Source organism: Lontra canadensis, unplaced genomic scaffold, assembly GCF_010015895.1.
Source record: "Lontra canadensis isolate GAN:19392208 unplaced genomic scaffold, GSC_riverotter_1.0 scaffold2, whole genome shotgun sequence".
NCBI lineage: Eukaryota > Metazoa > Chordata > Mammalia > Carnivora > Mustelidae > Lontra > Lontra canadensis.
The window spans coordinates 114845-133881 of record NW_022630996.1 but is presented as its reverse complement, the minus strand read 5'-3'; the positions used below and the strand labels follow the sequence as shown (position 1 = coordinate 133881).

The window sequence follows — 19037 nt, the reverse complement described above, 5'->3', positions numbered from 1 at the left end:
CTGAGATCGAGCCCCGTGTCAGACTCCCTGCTCAGTGGGGAGCCTGCCTCTCCCTTTGCCTGTCCTCTCCCCTCCACTTGTGCACATGCTCGCTCTCTCTCTCTAATAAATGAATAAAATTGTTTTAAAAAAAAAAAGTAAAACTCAGGTTACGCCTAAGAAAAAGAGCAGGAAGCGAACCATCTTAAGAATAAACAGTCAAGGGGCTCCTGGGTAGCTCAGTGGGTTAAAGCCTCTGCCTTCCGCTCAGGTCATGATCTCAGGGTCCTGGGATCAAGCCCTGCATCAGGCTTTCTGCTTGGCAGGGAGCCTGCCCCCCCCCCGCCCCCGCCTGCCTCTCTGCCTACTTGTGATCTCTGTCAAATAAATAAATAAAATAATCTTTAAAAAAAAAAAAAAAAAAAAGAATAAACAGTCAAGCCTCCCACAGAACCCAGGGTTGGTTCCCTTGACCACAGCCTCTGAGGCGCAAGCCGAGGGGCGGCGGGCTGGCTCCAAGCAGCATGTGACTCCTAATCTTGGGCACGTGCCCCACGCTGGGTGTAAAGCTTACTTTAAAGCAAATTTTTTTAAATAAGATGAAGAAAATGAGAAGGATGGAGAAAGAACAGTGACGCCCAACCTGACAACACAGGGGATCGTCTACCCTCCAGCAAGCGGGCAGGCAGGCTGCCCTCGCAGGCCGGGGTGGGTGCGGGCAGAAGGCAGAAGAAATTCCGCTCCACACCCTGAGTTCTCTGCTCTCGGATTTGTCCTCAGCCCGAGAACGAACCCGCTGAGCACAGGGCGCGACCCATCCCACTCCCTTCATCCGGGTCTCACCCGAGGAGCTGGAAGTCTCGTCCTTTTTCTCCTCCTCCTCCTTATCGTTGTTCTCCCCGCCTGTCTCGGTCCCTGCTTCCCTGTCACTGTCCGTGTCCTTGGACTCCAGCACGCTGATGGTGGGGGTGCTGGGCCGGCTGCTGTTGGGGAGTCTGCCTCTCCTGCGGCCACCAGGCCGCTTCGGCGGGGTCTTGATCCGCTCCGCGGTGAGGGCGGCAGCAAACTCCTTTGCTCCCTCCTACAAAGGGAAAAGTACACATAACGGTCAAGTTCTACAGCTCGTTTTGCTGGACAAGGAAAAAAAGGATTGCATGAAGCAAGTTAAGTCAATAAATGTATCACAGTATCCATCTGTACAAGTCATCATTTCCCTGTCGAGATGCTCTTGGTTTTCTAACTGCTTTTGACAGTTTGAAATATTCAGGAAGGTACATAAAGGTTCTCTTTGTGCTACAGGGGTGTGACATCGACAATACTATGTGAGCTTGGGAACGATATACAGTGATTATAATAAGTTAAAATATTTTTTAAAAGTCTCTTTAAACATGAACTGTTATGAGAAGAATCATACCTAATGGGCATCCAGAGTCAGACTTTCTATTTCAGGCTTTAGGAGACCTCTCTCTGATTCGAGTACCCAAGAAGCATACACAACGCAGAAGTGCGCCGGGCGTGGCCACTTCCAGCCTTACTATTAAAATCTCCCATTTTTTCCCTGTGAGGGAAGCAGAGCCCCCAGAGGTCGTGAAAGGAGCCTGAGGAGCGAGGCTGTGAGCGTTACAGTCTACACTGGCAAGTCAATAACCCAGACTTAGGATGAAACAACAGTAAGATCACGGAGGGGAGAGAGACCACAGACACCACCCAGATGGGCGAAATAAAATTCCGCCTGTAGAGAGTATTATAAAATAATGCTCAAGAATCCCATTTCTAGTGGCAGGAGAAGGGAGAAGTTTGAGGGCAGCCAACAGTTTTACACTTCATTCTACAAAAACCAAATTGCTTAAAAACAGGATACCTTCTGCAGGTGCCATTCAATGAATCTTCTGTCCAAAATCCAACAGGGAATATATACCCATTAGTTCCTAGGTAGGAGTGGCTTGGTTCAAAGGGAAATGGTAAAAATAAGATAGTACCCGTAAAAAGCAACTTTTCTACCTCACATTCTCCTAAACCCTTACCTTTTCTCCATCATTAAAAAACAAAACAAACAACCACCTGTGGGACCGACTACCACGTAAAACTCGAGAAGGCCTATGCTGAGGAAGGCTCACCAAGCTTCTGGGGCTTAAGGGGCTACCTGTGCTGCTCACACTCGTAAGTTTGGTGGCGGGTCTAACAGTCCTTGATCCTAAGGGCCTTGGAAGGTTGCTGAAGTGATTACCACAGACAAAGAATAATACAAGATTCAGGAAGGACTAGAATGTGCAGCGTGTAGCAGCGAGGCAGGAACACGCGCGGGTGAGAATGTCAGCCATGCTAGCACACGGCCAAGGACGGGGGCCACCGTGCCGACGCTGCCCTCATAGACCTCGCCACCGTCCCCCAGCAAGACTCCTCCAGTGCCCTCCGGCCGGGCGGCTCTCCGGCTTACCAAGTGCTGGTAACACTGCGGTCCACAGGGTTTGTTGTCTAGAGCCGTCTCTGTGTTCTTCCGCTTGTAAGTATTGGGTGTTGCATGAAAAGCTGCAAAATAAACATAGAATATCCAGATATTACTATATTTACTTTTTCATGTCTACTGTTTCAGTGGAAAAAATCACTTTTCCACACTACAAACTTGCCAGTGTATCGTCTCCATGTCAGAACTTTCCTTCCAGCTCTTACTGAATCTTCTCCATGCGTTCTCCTCAGCTCTCCCCCGGAACACTGCCACTCCTCCCCACCAACCCCTAACCAGGGAGGAGACAGGAAATTCTGGAATAATCAGTGATTCCCTATTTCTCTCCTTAAAACTACAATTGATACACAGACCTCTAAACTCTGATTATGAACGTTCACTGAGTCTTTGATATCTCCCTAGAAACAACTGGTATGTCCTCTCTACAAGGAAATCAGATTTCCCAATTTCTTGATTTCCAAAGGAAGGTCAACAGTCGGCTTGTCAAAATGGAGAAAAATAGGACAGCACTTGTTAAAAAACTAAAAATACAGAGGACAGGGCGCCTGGGTGGCTCAGTCAGTTAAGCAGCCAACTCTTGGTTTGGGCTCAGGTCATGATCTCAGGGTCCTGGGATCTCGCCCCTAGTCGGGCTCTGTGCTCAGCAGGGAGTCTGCTTCCCCCTCGCCCTCTGCCCCTCTGCTTCTGCACGCACTCTCTCTAAAATAAATAAATCTTTACAAATAAAGAAGACAAGGGCGCCCAGCTGCTCAGTAGGAAGAGCATGAGGCTCTTGAACTCGGGGTCATGAGTTCGAGCCCCATAGTGGGTATAGCGATTAAACAAATAAACTTCTAAATAATTAAAGAGGACAGCCTCAGACTACTGAAATTCCGTTTCTTCAGATCAGACACAATTCAGGAATCTAATGAGAGCCTGTAGTCAGCACCCTTCTACAGGAAACACATGGTCACATAAAAGAGGTTCTAGAAAGAAGTGTTGGAAACTTAAAATCCCCAAATAATGTGATAACAAAAGGATTCATATTCTATTACAAGGCCAAACTAAATAAACATGAACACACAGTGGTGAGAACTTGTAAAACCCTCGAGAAAGCCTACTTCCAGCCGCCAAGGCAAATGTTAGAAATGCCCTGTTCAGAATTACACAAGATGAAAATTATCTTAATTTGGATACAAATAAGTGACACATTCATGAAACAAACCATTTAAAAAACATCTGTAGGGGTGGCTCAGTCAATTAAGCACGGACTCGTGATTTCAGCTCCGGTCCTGATCTCACGGGTCACGGCATCCAGCCCCAGGCTGTGGGCTCCACGCTCAGTGGAGTCTGTTTCAGATTCTCTGCCTCTGCACCTCCCCCAACTCAAGCATATGCTCTCTCTCCCCCAAAATAAATAAATCTTAAAAAAATAAAAAAACAAAGTCTGTAAAAAGCCATACTCTATCCATAGAATCCATAGAACTTAAATGGGAAAGACAGACTGATGAGGGAAATAAGGGAAAAAAGACAAAGTTATGTTTCTGAAGGAGAAATTCAAAGCTCAAATTCTGTTTTAAGTGTGTGTTAGAGTTCCCTATGAAATGAGAGACTGATACCACAACTAATTTAGCATTGGATTATGTTTTTGAACAGGTGAGGACCCCTACCATACAAAGTCTGAGCCTGTAAAAGGTTAAGGTTACATCAGCAACTAAGAATTAACTTCGATCCAAAAAACAAGATCGTCCTTAGCCAGTTAGCAGCACATACGGAGTGATCTATTTTTGGTAAAATTTGTTTTTAGTGTGGATATCTCCCCTATTCATAAATTGATGTTCTTGATTTCACCTGATCCAGTGAAAACTACAAAGGCACATACGTATCTGTACACATGCATGCCCAGAGGAGGAGGGCAGCCCCTGCCAGTCCTGGGCTGGGAGACGCTGTAGGGGCATCAGAGCAAAGTCACAGAACACTCACCAGCCAAGTTCTGGCTATGAAGGAAAAATTAACCTGCTAATAATCAGAGGTACTTTATTATCAAAGGTAAAAAAAAAATTCTTAATTTCACATAGCATTTAGCTCAAGAAAGAGAACTATTCTCCTTACTAGACTTCCCTCAGAATATCAAACTTCAATTGTTTAAGAAAACTAGGTATATTAAGAATTCCCTCTTCTAGAAATGTCTTGACTGCTTGAGATTTTCAGAATACTTAATATTTTCACATAGGCATCTTGAAATACCTGTATTTCAAGTAAGTTATTAAAATATTTTTAAGCTAAATATAATATGGGGGGGTAGAATATGTAAAATTCCCTGATCAAAAAAATTATTAGGAAATTTAAGCAAGGTGCTTTCTTAAAAACTGTACAAAAAGGAAAGAATATGGGATATTGAGGGTTTTTAGGGTTTTTTGTTTGTTTTAATTTCAAAAGCAACCTATAAAATCTTGGTAAAAAATCTAAAGGTTTTCAAGCAAAGGTAAAAAGACTGTTATGGTTCGCCTGGGGGGCTCAGTGGATTAAGCCTCTGCCTTCGGCTCAGGTCATGATCTCAGGGTCCTGGGATCGAGCCCCGCGTCGGGCTCTCTGCTCAGCGGGGAGCCTGCTTCCTCCTCTCTCTCTGCCTGCCTCTCCGCCTATTTGTGATCTCTGCCAAATAAATAAAAATAAAATCTTTAAAAAAAATAAATTCAAAAAAAGGATGATACACAGTTCCAGCTATTCCCTATCCCTGTGAGTAAACTGGCAATTCTAAAAAAATGGCTTAAAAATACAAAGTAGGGGCGCCTGGCTCAGTCGGTTGAGCATCCAACTCCTGGTTTTAGCTCAGGTCATGAGCTCAGGGTTGTGGGATGCAGCCCCCCGGGGGCCTCCCCGCTGAGCAGGAAGTCTGCTTAAAGAGTCTCTTTCCCGGCCCCTTTCCCCTCATGCATGCTCCCCCACCAAATAATTAACTCTTTAAAATAACTTCTCACTCAGTATACTCATGGTTGGAATCACATAATTCTTATGTATATCACAGATCTCAGATTTTTAATACTAAGTACCTTACAAAATAACAGCATCCATGTTCAGAGCACAGGACAGTAGTGAGAGCAGCAGTGACAGCAGCTCATAGTAAAGGCTCCTGTGTTCAAAGCACACGGTAAGAGGTTTTAGGCATTACTTCATTTAATCCCCACAAAATCCTCCAGGTATGCGGATTCCCATCCCCATTTTACAGATGAGAAAAACCGGGATTTAGGGAGGGTAAGTCACTCTAATTTCATGGCAGATATGAACTCTGTAGGTCTGAATTTTAATCATTACTCATCTGAAATAAATTTTTAAAAAGTCAACCATCAACTACAAATTTTGGAATACTGTTTCTGAAAGTCTAACCATTAAAATATTAAAACCTCTACAATAAGCATTAATACACATTCCAAAAAGAACAGACTTTTTACGTAATATCAGAAATGGCAAACAGACAGAATTGGATTTTATGCTTAAAATGGATTCCTCTGTAGGCCATACAGATAATAGAAAATGTAGCAAACCATTTATTCCAAGATTCTACTTTTGATCCTATTTAAGCACATAAAACTTCCCAGCCTTAATTTCCCAGCCTGCCTTCCTTCCCTCCCTATCAGAAATGCGTTACATTTCTGTCAATGTGTTACATTACAGTCAGTTCAGGAGCTGACCCCGGTTCCTCTAACAAGTGTCAAAGACCCACCAGGCAGCCCATTTTAGGCTGAAGCTTTTATAAAGAAATTACATGATTCCAAGTTTGCAGAACAACCCGTTTCCAATTTACAAAATGGATCATGGTCTCAAAGTTATTTGGAATACAAAGTGGGATTTGTTCCCAAACCAAAGCCATTTGTCCTTCAAGGTTCATTAGAACACACAAGTCCCTCTAATAGAAAAGATCCATGGTCAGATACTAAGCTCTGGGTAAGATAACTGCCAAACCCTTACCATCAAAACATCTTCTTTATAGATAAACACTGGAGTCACCTCTAACATCTAAATAACCTTTTATCAGTAAGGCTACCACACAGAAATAATAAAAATATATAAAAATCCCAAAAAAGGCCTTTTCACCCAAAAGTTTAAAAAATTCTCCCTTAAACAAAGAGCTAAAAAAGGAACACAGAATATTCTTTAAAATTCCTTATAAATTATAGTAATGCCAAACATACTAACATAAGAGGGGTTGAAACAGTACTCTGGAGACAATTCAATCCATGTTAACCACATACATCAAAAAAAAAGAGGAAAGAAAGAAAACAACGCAAAAATCACATTAATAAAGAGAAAAATAGTAAACCTAATACAGTAGCTGATTCTCTGAGGGGGAAATACACAAAACAGATTTTCAAAATAAAGCAAAAGAAGCTACTTCATGAGCTCATCAAGAAAAATGAGAGAATGAAACATTTAAGAACAAAAGAATCATTAGAACACTTAGATCAACTTTATACAAATAAATTTCAAAACCTGGGTGAAGGGGATAATTTTTCAATAATCCAGAAGAAGGAAAAAAAAAGTATCTACTAGTACCAATGTTACTTAACACTCTACTGAAGATACAAGCCAATGCAATTAGACAAGAAAATAAAGTCATCAAGACTGGAAAGACAGAAAGTATTAGTAACTGCAGATAGTTTACTTACATAGCTAGAAAGCTCAGTAAGAATCCACTGCGAAACTCTTATAAACAAGAACAACTGAGTAAAGTATCAAGGTATAAAATATGTAAGACTGAAAGAGAAAAAGCCAGGCAACACACCCATTAATACCTAGAAATCATCTTAAGAAAGAACATACAAGAGCTACAGGAAGAAAATTTGAGTTTATTAAACACAGAAGGTAACTGGATTATATAGTTATACTTAATCCTCATTTTAAAATATCAGTTTTCACTTAGGTAGTTAATAAATTTAAAGGGATTCCAATAAACATACTACTAGGCCTTTTTTTTTAATTAGACAACCTTAAGATTATAAAATTTACATTAAAAATAAGCAAGAATAGCCAGGAGAGCTCTGAATAAAGCCTCTTGGACAGAATGACTCAAGGAACAAAGGCAAAGAAAAGAGACCCAAGCACACGTGGTAATGGGGAACGAAGGCAGTGGGCAGGGCAGCCAACAGGGAACTTTCCAGTAAAAGGTATGGAAACAGCTCAGTAGCCTTGGAGGTGGGGAGGAGGGGTGCATCAAAAATTCTATCAGAATAAATTCCAGCGACCCAAAGTTAGATACAAAACAACGAAGCCTACCGAAACACTGGGCATTGGGTTAACTTGCACTTGTGGGAAACGATGTACAGGTACAGCCAAGGTGACTCACTGTAGCACCGTTAGCGTGTGACGCACAGAACAATCCAAATGCTGACCCTGAGGAATCGGGTCAGTAAGTTCTCTCCCTCCTACAGCGGAAGACCACGCAGCTCTCCAGACAGGAATAAGACTGACCAATATGTACTCAGTCGAAATGGGGAAAAGCCTGAAAAGTATGGCACCTTTTGAATAGGACACTCAGAAAGAGAAGAATATCTGCATTTTGTCAGAAAAAACTGGTGCTGAGCGGCGTAAGAAGTGAGGTGCAAACTCTATGGGGGAGGGCAGAAGTGGCGGGGAGAATTCACTTGGTACCTTTTACTACATTCTGAAATGCAGCATCACGTGAATGATAACCTGCTGTAAGCAATGAGGACAAAAACAAGCGGGACTGTTTTGAGTATTTGACTCTGCGTAAATTACACGGAGTAATAAACTGAATCCTTACAACCGACAGCTTATGAAGTGCTACTATGTTATTCTCCTCTCACACAGACAAAAACAAAACGAAAGCACAAAATGCTATCTTTAATGTATGTTTAATGTATTTACTGACTAACATTTTACTTAGGAAAAACCTACGGTGCATGGTTTTTGTCAAAGTTCATGGGAAGCAGTGAATCCCTACGGGATCTATCAAGGCTAAATCGTGAAGAGATTGGCTCTAGCATCCAGAAAAGGAAAAGGGGCCACCGCGGCCGCTGGACCCCTGCTCCCCAAGTGCTGCAAGTGAGCCGCCTGCCGTTCCACAGAAGCAGACTTCAGTAAAGGGAATAATTGTCTTCTTCTCCCCAGCTTGAATAAAGAGGTAATTATCAGGTTCAAGGTTCACAGAAATTACTCAAATCTGAAGATCACAATAAAATAATTCATGTTAAAAGTAGTATCTTACTTCCTTCGGTTCATCTGTATAACAAGAAAGACACAAGAAATGCCGCATCTACAAACAAATGAAAGGGGCCATTTTACAGACTTCCAAGTCGAGAGTCCACCCAATTCTTTTTTTGCTATCGTGTATCTGCAGGCAATTTATAATATTTTTAATAAAAATTGGACATAGTTTCTAGAACGACTGTGTGTAAAGGCAAATTAAATGCAATTCAAGGCAACTGTTTCAAGGGCTGTGTGAAGACAACACTGCCAAGCCCAAGAAAGATATTTGATCTTTGTCCGATGGCTGGAAAAACACGTAGCTAGCACCAGAGACTGTCACGGCTATGAAATCACCAAGACTAGGTGGTAAACAATAGCAACGACATGGGAAGTATAATAATTCTGAAAATCTACTTCAAATTTTTCTAATTAAAGGTAGCTACACCACTAAAGCCACACACACCCACACACCCACACACACACACACCATTTCCAGGTCAAGATACCTATCACACAACAAATTATGAGATGCAGCACATGAAAGCAGACAGAGCAAAAATTCAAAATGAGACAAGATGTAACCGCATGTGCGGGCTAATTAACATTAAGAGGTGCTACTGGATAATGAGGGGGAAACTTCTGTAAAAGCCACAGAATGCGAAAGGGCCACTCAGCACAGGGGGGAACAACCTGGCCCAGGTCAGAAGCCCCTGAGAGTGTGGCCTTGCCACAGAGATGGGCGCCCTAAACTGTAACATGGATAAAGCTAACCTTTATTAAGTAAACTCTGCTTAGGAAACCAAGGAGATATCAAATGTTTTCAAAATAATGCACCTCAAAAGTAGTTGGTGCTTTTTAAATGGTGCTTAAAAAGTTCCCGGTACCTAGAAAATTTCCTACGAAACCTCACTCCCCAGCAATGTCAGAAAAATAAAGCACTATTATATGTGACATACTTAAATTTCTTTAACAGCATTTTATGCTTTCCCCGTATTCAAATGCAGATTTTTTTTTTTTTGAGAGAAAGAGAGTGAGAGTGAGGGGCACGGAGTTGGGGGGCTGGGACATCGAGGGAAAGAGAGAATCTCCCAACAGACCCCCCTACTGAGTGCAGAGCCAGATGGGGGCCTTGATGCCACGACCCTGAGACCACGACCTGAGCCAAAGTGAAGAGTTGGACACTTGGCCGACAGCCACCCAGACTGCCCCCCAAATGCAGACTAAATTTTTAAAAGTAATTTACTCAGAGGACCCCCCCGAAAAAAAACAAACAAACCACTAAATAGACAAAAACATATAAGCATCTTTTCAGCCAATTTCTTATTCAACAAAATCTGTTCATCAATATCACAGTGTTGCTCTCAGCTATCGGTTCACAGAAATAGCTTTATTACAAAACAAGTGCTTGGTTAGCATTTATGGAAAAACCACTGACCTGTAGTCCAAATTCGTGGGAGGCACGTGGTCCAAATTAAACACGTGCAAGACTTCACAGCAGCCCTCAAGCAACAAAGTACAAAAGAACGATACTCTGATCCTAACATATTTTTCAATCATAACTGCCAGATTAAATGATAAATTCTAGTTATAATAAACGACAACACTTTCCAAGTTGCTTTAAGCCATAATTCCACAACAAAGATAAAAAATGAAAACGTACAAGAATTGCACTTACGATGTAGGAAGCAGTCATATTTAAAACATCGCCTACAGAAAAGCGTATGAAATGAGTGCAAGCTTTGCTCCCTCTGCACAGACTTAGCGTTTGGTCCGTCTATGTTCGGGGTGCATTCCGGAGGAAGCGCGCCGGGGAGCTGCTGCTCGGTGAGCTCTTTGTACCTAACGTTAACCAAGAAAAACGCCAAGTGAAGGTGGGGCCAAAACCACTCTGAAAAGACAGTTTCCGAACGGGGCCGTGTACTGGCTGTGGTGTTCGTCTTGCCCGAAACACAAAAGGAAAGGTCTAACCGACAATAATCTATTTAGATGAAAAACCAATTAAAAATTATGCATGGTATATCGAGAATCAAGTTCACGGGTAGGAGCCAGATCGTGAAAAATGTTACCATATTAATTAAAATAAATGTCAGTGACACCAACGTTTCTACAAGGGTCCGGAGAAATTCCCCTCTCCGTGTACGACCGTCAATGATGTCATGTGTTTACTGTGCCTAAGGCGACTGTCGTGAGGAGAGCACCACAGACACGGGGTTTCGAGAACCCTGCCAGTCAACAGAGGAAGCCCAAGGGCTCACCAGCTACATCAGTTCCGTTTCTGACAAACCAAAATGCTGAGCTTCGTACCATAGAAGGCAAGACCGCCTCAAAAGAACAAATCTTACTTTTCCTTTAGTTCTTCTGCTGTGCCCTTATCTGGAAACATTGAGGAAATGGCTTCAAAAATTTTATCAGAAGGAAATTTCCGAGGTGGGCGGATTTCTTTATCTAAATGGGGAAATATGAAAGGGAAAAAAAATCATAGTAAACAAGTTTTCAACCCTTCCTTCTCTCCACACAACTACATCTAACAAAGCGGATTTCCTAAGAAATTATCGATTCTGTGTTTCACTTACTTCTGACACGTGTTATACGTATCCACAGAGCGCTGGTGAGCCAGACAAACAAAAACCTCCAAGTCAAATATGGAAAGTTTAAGGCACACTGGGAGGCCGAAGATACGGGTTCTAATCCCAGCTCTGCTACCCACTGGGTCTGTGACCTCACCTGGCCACTATCCACTGGGGTCTGTTTCTTCACCGACAAGCCAAGGAGAGGAACCACATGATCACTGCCTGTTACGTAACCATTACGCTTCCTTCAGATTGCGGGTTTTCCCCATTCTTCTACACTGTTTAATAATGTGCTATGCCGAGTCTCCACCGACTGTGGGCTTGGGTGTGGGGTCCTCTATTTTTCTGATAAGCCTTCACTAGTGTAGGGGTTAAAACTCTCGAGCAGTCAGAGGGATTACCATCATAGTGTTCTGGGCTCTGTTTCTCCCCAAGAGTGTGGTCTTAAGTAAGTTCCTTAACTGCACTAAGCCCATCTCTCCAACTACAAAAGAGATCTGACGCTAACAGCCACCTTGCGGAGCACAGAGAGCGACTGACACACTCACTACTTGCAGTCAGTGATCAACAGGTTATATCATAATGATGATTACGATGATCACCCAGCAAAATCCCAAAAACCGAGTACGTTCTTTCATCAGCCAAAGGAAATAAAGATGCCTAACTACAGGATGAAATGTTACAAATGATATTCTCATTCTGATTCTATTACTATTGATATGCTAGTTCAGAAAAGGAAAAAGAGAAAGAAGGAATTAACATCTGTTTGTACTTTATTGTTTTTGAAAAATGCTGTCAGGGCTACACACAAGCCTAATACACAGACATACCATCTCTGTTCTCCTCTAGATCTTTCTGTTTTTCTTCTCTTTCATCGGGATCATCTCCATCATCATCATCATCATCATCATTGTACTGACCAAGAGCATTCACCAACTCCACAAAAATTTCATCATTTATAAACCCACATTCTGAAATTCATCAAGTCAAATATCAGAAATACAGAGGAAAGTGGTGATGACAACATTTTACATATGCCTTTTCTAACCTGGAAGAAACAGCCAGGCCCATTAATTACCACTAGAACATCGTTAAAATGAGGCAAGAGATCATTTTTAAGACTGGCCTGAGGCAAAGTTAGGAGGAATTTAACTTTAACACCTGGTACCTTCTCTTTCATCATACCCTCCCCAAGTTTCCAGCGCCCCCTACTCGAACCTAATTCTCTAGAAACTAACTGTGGCCTCAGCCTCCTCCTAACAACTCTTCCGGAGAGAAGGGATGGTGATGATGTTACACACGCCACCCTCCTGCTGGATGCTTCGTTGGGGTCTCCGGGATGGGACAGAAACCGTGGTCGCAGTGGCAGAAGTGTAGGTACTGTAGCAGCTAAGTGGGGCATCCTTCTGAGCATAGGGCCTTCTGGAGCCCACGCGTCACGCAAGCAGGGCCCTGACCCTAATTTACCGTGAAGGAATCTTAAAACCTACAAACACCCAAACAAGTCTATTTAATTTACATGTTACTGGCCTCATAATTTAGGTTATAACCAACTATGCATCATTTTCAAATAATAAAAATGATTTTTCAATTTAAAAATAGTTAGGGATAACATTAAAATGTTTAGGCTTGAAAATGGGCCCAGGCCAGTCAAAAAACTTACTTTCGATATTAAAAATCTTTTTCATACCTATACTTAAAAAATTCAAAATATCTCTCAATTCTTTGGCCCCTTTTTCCAAGAGAATAAACACAGGGCTCACCTCTATCCCCATGTACTTTTCCATCATAATTTTTTATTAGTTCTTCAATGAAAGTCCCATCCTGGTCTAAAACTTCATCCCCCATGTAAGGAATGTTATGTAAAACAGTTTCATCTTCCACCTATAAATAAAAAATATATTTTAAAAGCAGGCTTATCCTAAATATCAAAGTATTTTTTAAATCAATGTAATGTAAAATAAGATTTTTTTCCAAGTAGATGTCTCTACTCAGTTCTCCAGATCTAAACTAATAGACAGCAAATTCTAAAATATAAAATAAAGAGCCCTCCCATCAATAAGGATTATCTCAGAAATCAGTTTATAGGAAAAAAAAAATTAAGAAAAATACGCTATTCACCTAATCTGACATATCATCAATCATTAAAACTTACCATTATTTTATGTACCTCAAGAAAGGAAAAAGTATTGCATATTACCACATGACCAATCAATTTGAAGATACACCCAGTGTCTTAGAATAGTTTATCAAAACCACTTAATATAGCCATATAACAGGATAATAACATAAGGATTTCTAAACTTCACTCGATGATCTAGTTCTTCAGACCTTCAATATAATAAAAATCTAGGGGATGTAAAATAGAGTTTCATAAAGTTTATGCCAAAAGGATTTGCTCTTATACATAAAATAAGAACATTCTACAATTACATACAATATCTCAATGCTGACAGGAAAAAGATGCCTATCAAAATTGATCATTTGGGGGCGCCTGGGTGGCTCAGATGGTTAAGCATCTGCCTTCAGCTCAGGTCATGATCTCAGGGTCCTGGGATCAAGCCCCGCAAGAGGCTCCTTACTCAGCGGGGAGCCTGCTTCTCCCTCTCCCACTCCCCCTGCTTGTGTTCCCTCTCTCGCTGTGTCTCTCTCTCTGTCAAATAAATAAATAAAATATTCTTTTTAAAACTGATCATGCTAAGCAAGATGAGAGATGAGCTTATGAAGGTTCTGAAGACAACAGGAGAAAAAGAAGGCACTACCTTAGCCGAGAGAGCCGACCTAAGAAAAGTTCGGGAGAACAGAGAACTGAAGCACACACGGGGCCGTCCGCAGATGTGCACGGGAGAGAGAGAATCTTCAATGAAGGATAAAAAAGAGAGTAATGATAGATCAAGACTGGAGGGTTCTGAAGTCCATATTTGAAGAGACTTAAGCAAGGACAGATCTGTCTTAAGAAGTCTTGGTTAAAAGGAGAATTTTAGAAGGAAAACTCTGATAAACAGAGCGGACAGGCTGAGAGGAGGAGGAGGACGTGGCAGCTGCGGCCAGCGTAGGAGCCTCAGGCAGGGCGCACTATCAACAGCAAAGAACACACGAGGAAAAGGCCACGAGACACACAGGGGACCGTCACATAGCAGCAGGTGGGAAAAACGGAGAGAAGGGAAAAATCTCAACTAATCCCCAGGTAACAAATTTAGGACAACTGCAAAGTTCAGAAAGACAACAGAATCTTAAATGAACAGGGAAAAGGGAAATTGGGAGGAAAAGTGCATAAGGGATATAAAATTAAAATTGAGATTTTAATGCCCTGATCTATCCAGAAAGAACCAAACTTACAACTAAAGAGTACAGTCTGCACATCTCACTTTCACTAATCCCACTTAAACTAGGAATGTTAATTTTTCTGGATAAAAGCCAAAATTAAGTCACAACTGGCTATTTTGTCTTCCTAACTGTATGGTGTAAACTTTACCCCTCAAAACATATCCTAATCATAATAAAGATAGTCTGCTTTATTTGCCTTGGTCAGTGACCAGCAAAACTCACAAATAATTCTAAACAGTATTAAATACTATAACCTTTCAGAATTTTAGTCTAAGAAAATGTGAAATCTCCCATAAGCTCTTGCAATATAATTCTTAAATTAAATGTTTTTGCAAGAAGCCTTAAACACACGAGGCAATTATAGAAGAACATCTGAAGTTTGTCTTTAATCCCTTGCTATAAAATCTTTTAGTAACTAAAGACATTAGAAACATCTTTTAGGGCGCCTGGGTGGCTCAGGGGGTTAAAGGCTCCGCCTTCGGTTCAGGTCATGATCTCAGGGTCCTGGGATCGAGCCCCGTATCAGGCTCTCTGCTCAGCAAGGAGCCTGCTTCCCTTCCTCTCTCTCTGCCTGCCTCTCTGCCTACCTGTGATCTCTGTCTGTCAAATAAATAAAATCTTTAAAAAATAATAATAAACAACTTTAAAAAAAAAAAAAAGTCTCGATGTGTGCCTGGCTCAGTTGGTAGAGCACATGTCTCTTGATCTCAGGGTTATGAGTTCATGGAAGATGCTTTAAAAAAAAAAAAAAAAAAAAAGGTAAGCAATTCCCTAAAGCAGGCTCACCAAGGACATCTACCAACACTTCTAGCTTATTTTACGTATCAAGTAAGTAATAAAACTACGTATTTTTTCCTTAACAACACAAGTCAAGAATGCGCACTCAAATTTCTCGTTTCACCTTCCTTCATCCTACTTCTATAAAGAATTAAATACCAGCATTTTGTCACAAAAGCTATTGGGCCAGTTTTATCTGTGGAAATATGCTAAACTTTGTGTTTTATAAGTGCTGAGAATTTTTCATAATGTACATTATCATTTAATAACATGCTGCCTAAAACCGCTTCAACAAAAGTTCTCAATTTATAAAACCTATATATCAGACTGAAATTACAGAATACTGACTGACCTTTTCAAGCATAAGAACTATAAGCTTCATCTTTTAAACATATTTTTAATCCCAGGTAGGATTTCTGCTTAACACTCTTTCTTTAGAGAATATTTTAACTAGGAAAGACTAGAAAAAGAGCAACACCATAAAGGTTTATTAAAAAATATATATCGGTTTAAAAAAATCTCTGAGTGTTATCATTTCGATAACTTTTTTTACTTATATTATTTTTTATTCACCTTGACAAGAAAATTGTATTTTATTTAAAATAAGTAATTATCAAGTAAGCAGATGACGCATGATCTACATACCATAAAATTCTGCTGTAGGGGAGACCAAGAATACATTATGGGTACAGAAGCAACTGCATTCAGAGTCTTTAATGGGATGACTTGTGTTGGAAAATCCAAGTCACTGGTCACTGAACACTAGAACAGAAAAAATAAAATTGACTCATAAGAATTAAAAGACAACCTTAAGCTGTCAACATATTATAAAGGGATGCTGCCCACGTAGGTAATTTTGAAAAGGATATTCCTTTAGCTAAGACAACAAGGTTCCTAACAACCATGAGGGATTCTCTCCTTCTTACTTTCTTTTACTTAAGGTGAAAAAAATGCTTCAGATTTCGCAAATTTTCAAAAGCTTCCAAGAACCTTCCCATACTTACCAATATCAACCAGAATCAAAAACAGTATGTGCTAGCCTCAGGTTAACTCACTATAAATTTCCTAGCTCGATGCTTGATTTCTTTTAGCTCTCAACCATGTGGAATAATATTATATATACCAAATATGTCTCTTAAATCTCACTTAATAAGAATATGAAAACTGTTAGGTTCACCTTTCTTGTCTTTATCCTCCCTTTTAAAAAGCCCAAGCATCATTTACTGATATTACCAGATGATAAACAAAAATGAAGGGTAGTAACATATCTGAATTTCAATCACAACAAAAGAAGTTCATATCCATTCTGCAAAAGTATAATCTCTAAATTAATAGTAATAGCTAGCATTATTGAGCACTTTCTATGTGCGAGGCACTATTTTAAACACATTACATGTCTTATCATATTCTGTCCTCTTGACAACACTGTAAGATGAGGACTAATTCTTAGCCCCCATTTTACAGATGAGAAAACTCAGGTGAAAAAAAGGTAAGTAACTGGCCCAAAGTTGTGCGGTAGATAGGGCTAAAATTTCATCCCAGAAAGAAAGCCTGATTCTGGAGCCTCCGCTCTTACCCACTACACATACTGCCACCGATACCATATTCTAGAATGTTTAAGTGCATCTACTCTCTTGAAATACCGTATTTCATCCAACCTGTGATGACCTCAATTTCAAGGCATTCCATTACTTTCTGTATCAGTGAGAAAATAATGTTGCCAGTCAAACTGTAACATAATACTTTCTTATCACAGCAATTCTAAGATGCATTTCAGCTTCAGATGTTAAAATGTTCAAAATTTTGCATCTTTGATTCTATGAAATACGGTAAAAATCTGTGCCCGAAGGACCACAGCACTTTCTATACTGTCTAGGAATCCAGCTTTTCTTAAAGAGGACCATTACCCAATCGTAAGGCTTCCAAGAACCTGCTCAAAAATACCCTCGGACATATATTCATAAGCTACAATGAGTGAAAATAGAGTAAAAAGAAGAATTGAAGGAGTAAAACGAAACAAAAATCATATATATACACACACATAATTATTAAATGTTTGATTTTTATTGGAGAGGTCTTAAAAATAGCAGGACTAGATTTGGTGAAATTACAGTGAAAATCTTTGGCTTACAGGCCACACCTGGCCCTCAGCATCTCATCAGGCCAGGGGGACAATCTTGCCATGGTCACAGTCACTGCGGCACAAAACAGTTCCTTCCTGGTGGACGTGAAGGTTTAAAGATAAGAGTAGAAAGAACTGTGACAGTGATTAATCCATTAATTTGCTTTCCAAAGGGGCCAAGATAAAGATAATAATACTAGAAAGCTCACAGCTCAAGTAAATGAGAAGGTGTGTACGGTCCACTAAAACTCCAGAGCCAGCATCCCTCCCTGTTCCGCGCTCTCGTCTCTGATTCGGTTCCTCATCCATCCGTCCAATAACCCAGTGATAGCAGTGAACATTTATTGAGCACGTACTATGTTGCAGGCACTGTGCTAAGTGCTTTGTAGACATCATCTTAACCACTGCTCCTCTCAGCCTCCAGCATCACAACCTCACAAATGAGGAGGAGACTGAGGTTCACAGAAGTTAAATAACTTGCCTAGTCAGAAAGGTAGGAAGTTACCAAGCCAGGATGGAAGCCTAAGTCTGATTTCAACACCCACGCGCCTCATCTCTGTGCTGCGCGCCTGCCCTTGAGATGCTCGGAGGGTCAGAGACCACGCACAGCTGCTCCCGGGCCGCTGCCGGCCACACACCCTCTCTCCCAGGCCCTCCTCTTAGTCCTCTTACTACCAAGTCTCTTACTACCACGTCACCCCCGCTCCTCCCCACCTAACTGCCTAACTGTGGGGCCAGGGCTCCTCATAATTACGGAACCAAGTAGTATACACTGTCCAGGGATTTTAAGTACAAAGTGACTGTAATTTCTTAGCAAAAAAATTAGAGTTTGGGGGTTTTCTTTTACACTTGGAGGGAAGTAAATTAATATTGTGGCTTTAATTCTGAAGATTAGCCTCCTTTAGAGGTTGGGGCGGGAAGGAGAGCGTGTTGCCTCTCCAGTTCTGACTTACCCACCTGTGAACTTAACATCTGAACCCAAGGTCAGACTTAAGGCTAGACAGCTTACTATTCCTTTCAACTACAAGACAGGAGGGACTCTACTTCATCGGTTTGCTCTAAGGATGTAGAAAATGCTCTGGAGCTACTGAATGAGGTCCGGTGATTTTCGCCCCTGAAGAGAAAGAACTTAGAGAAGCACAAAAATGAGACAGCAAAGGCTGCAGCGCTCAGTACTGCCTCCGACCCCGCAGCTGTCAGACCCCAGCCTCTCAACCCTGAGACCCACCAGCGTCACCAAGGGGCCAGAAATCAGCTCTCTGAGGGCAAAAGCAGCTGAGACAGTGTGGTTTTCTCTGTCTCGCAACGATACTCAGCACAGTGTCTCAAAAAAGAGTAGGCACTCAAAAAATGTTTCTGGAATGAGCAGACTGCACTTGCTGATTTTGCCTAATGGGAGGTTTCACTCCAATTTCTCTGTAACGCTAAGAGAGCATCTACTTAGAAAACGGAAGGCCTATACCCACCTCATTATCTACATGGTATCTCTAGAAACCTAAGCCATTCCTTAACTATTAACCTTAACTAATAACCATATTCCTTTCATTTATGAAATAATATTCAAATGCAAAAGCATTTGTCGGTAAGACAAGTTTGGGAATTCTTATTTATT

The 19037-nt window shown here is 41.1% G+C and overlaps 1 protein-coding gene across 9 annotated transcripts in view; it reads right to left on the bottom strand.

Annotated features, from left to right (window-relative positions):
• The window catches only part of EZH2 (enhancer of zeste 2 polycomb repressive complex 2 subunit), a 64209-nt gene that overhangs the window by 8929 nt on the left and 36243 nt on the right, over positions 1-19037 (bottom strand). For 6 of the 9 annotated variants that reach the window (XM_032866694.1, XM_032866707.1, XM_032866684.1 and 3 more), the window contains 7 exons: positions 15949-16065; positions 12963-13083; positions 12030-12170; positions 10972-11074; positions 10290-10468; positions 2417-2508; positions 823-1060 (listed from right to left, as the gene is read on the bottom strand). In XM_032866694.1, coding sequence (XP_032722585.1) covers positions 823-1060; positions 2417-2508; positions 10290-10468; positions 10972-11074; positions 12030-12170; positions 12963-13083; positions 15949-16065 — 991 coding nt within the window. The remainder of the gene's footprint in view (positions 1-822; positions 1061-2416; positions 2509-10289; positions 10469-10971; positions 11075-12029; positions 12171-12962; positions 13084-15948; positions 16066-19037) is intronic. The other 3 variants (XM_032866701.1, XM_032866718.1, XM_032866726.1) reach the window with 2 other exon arrangements.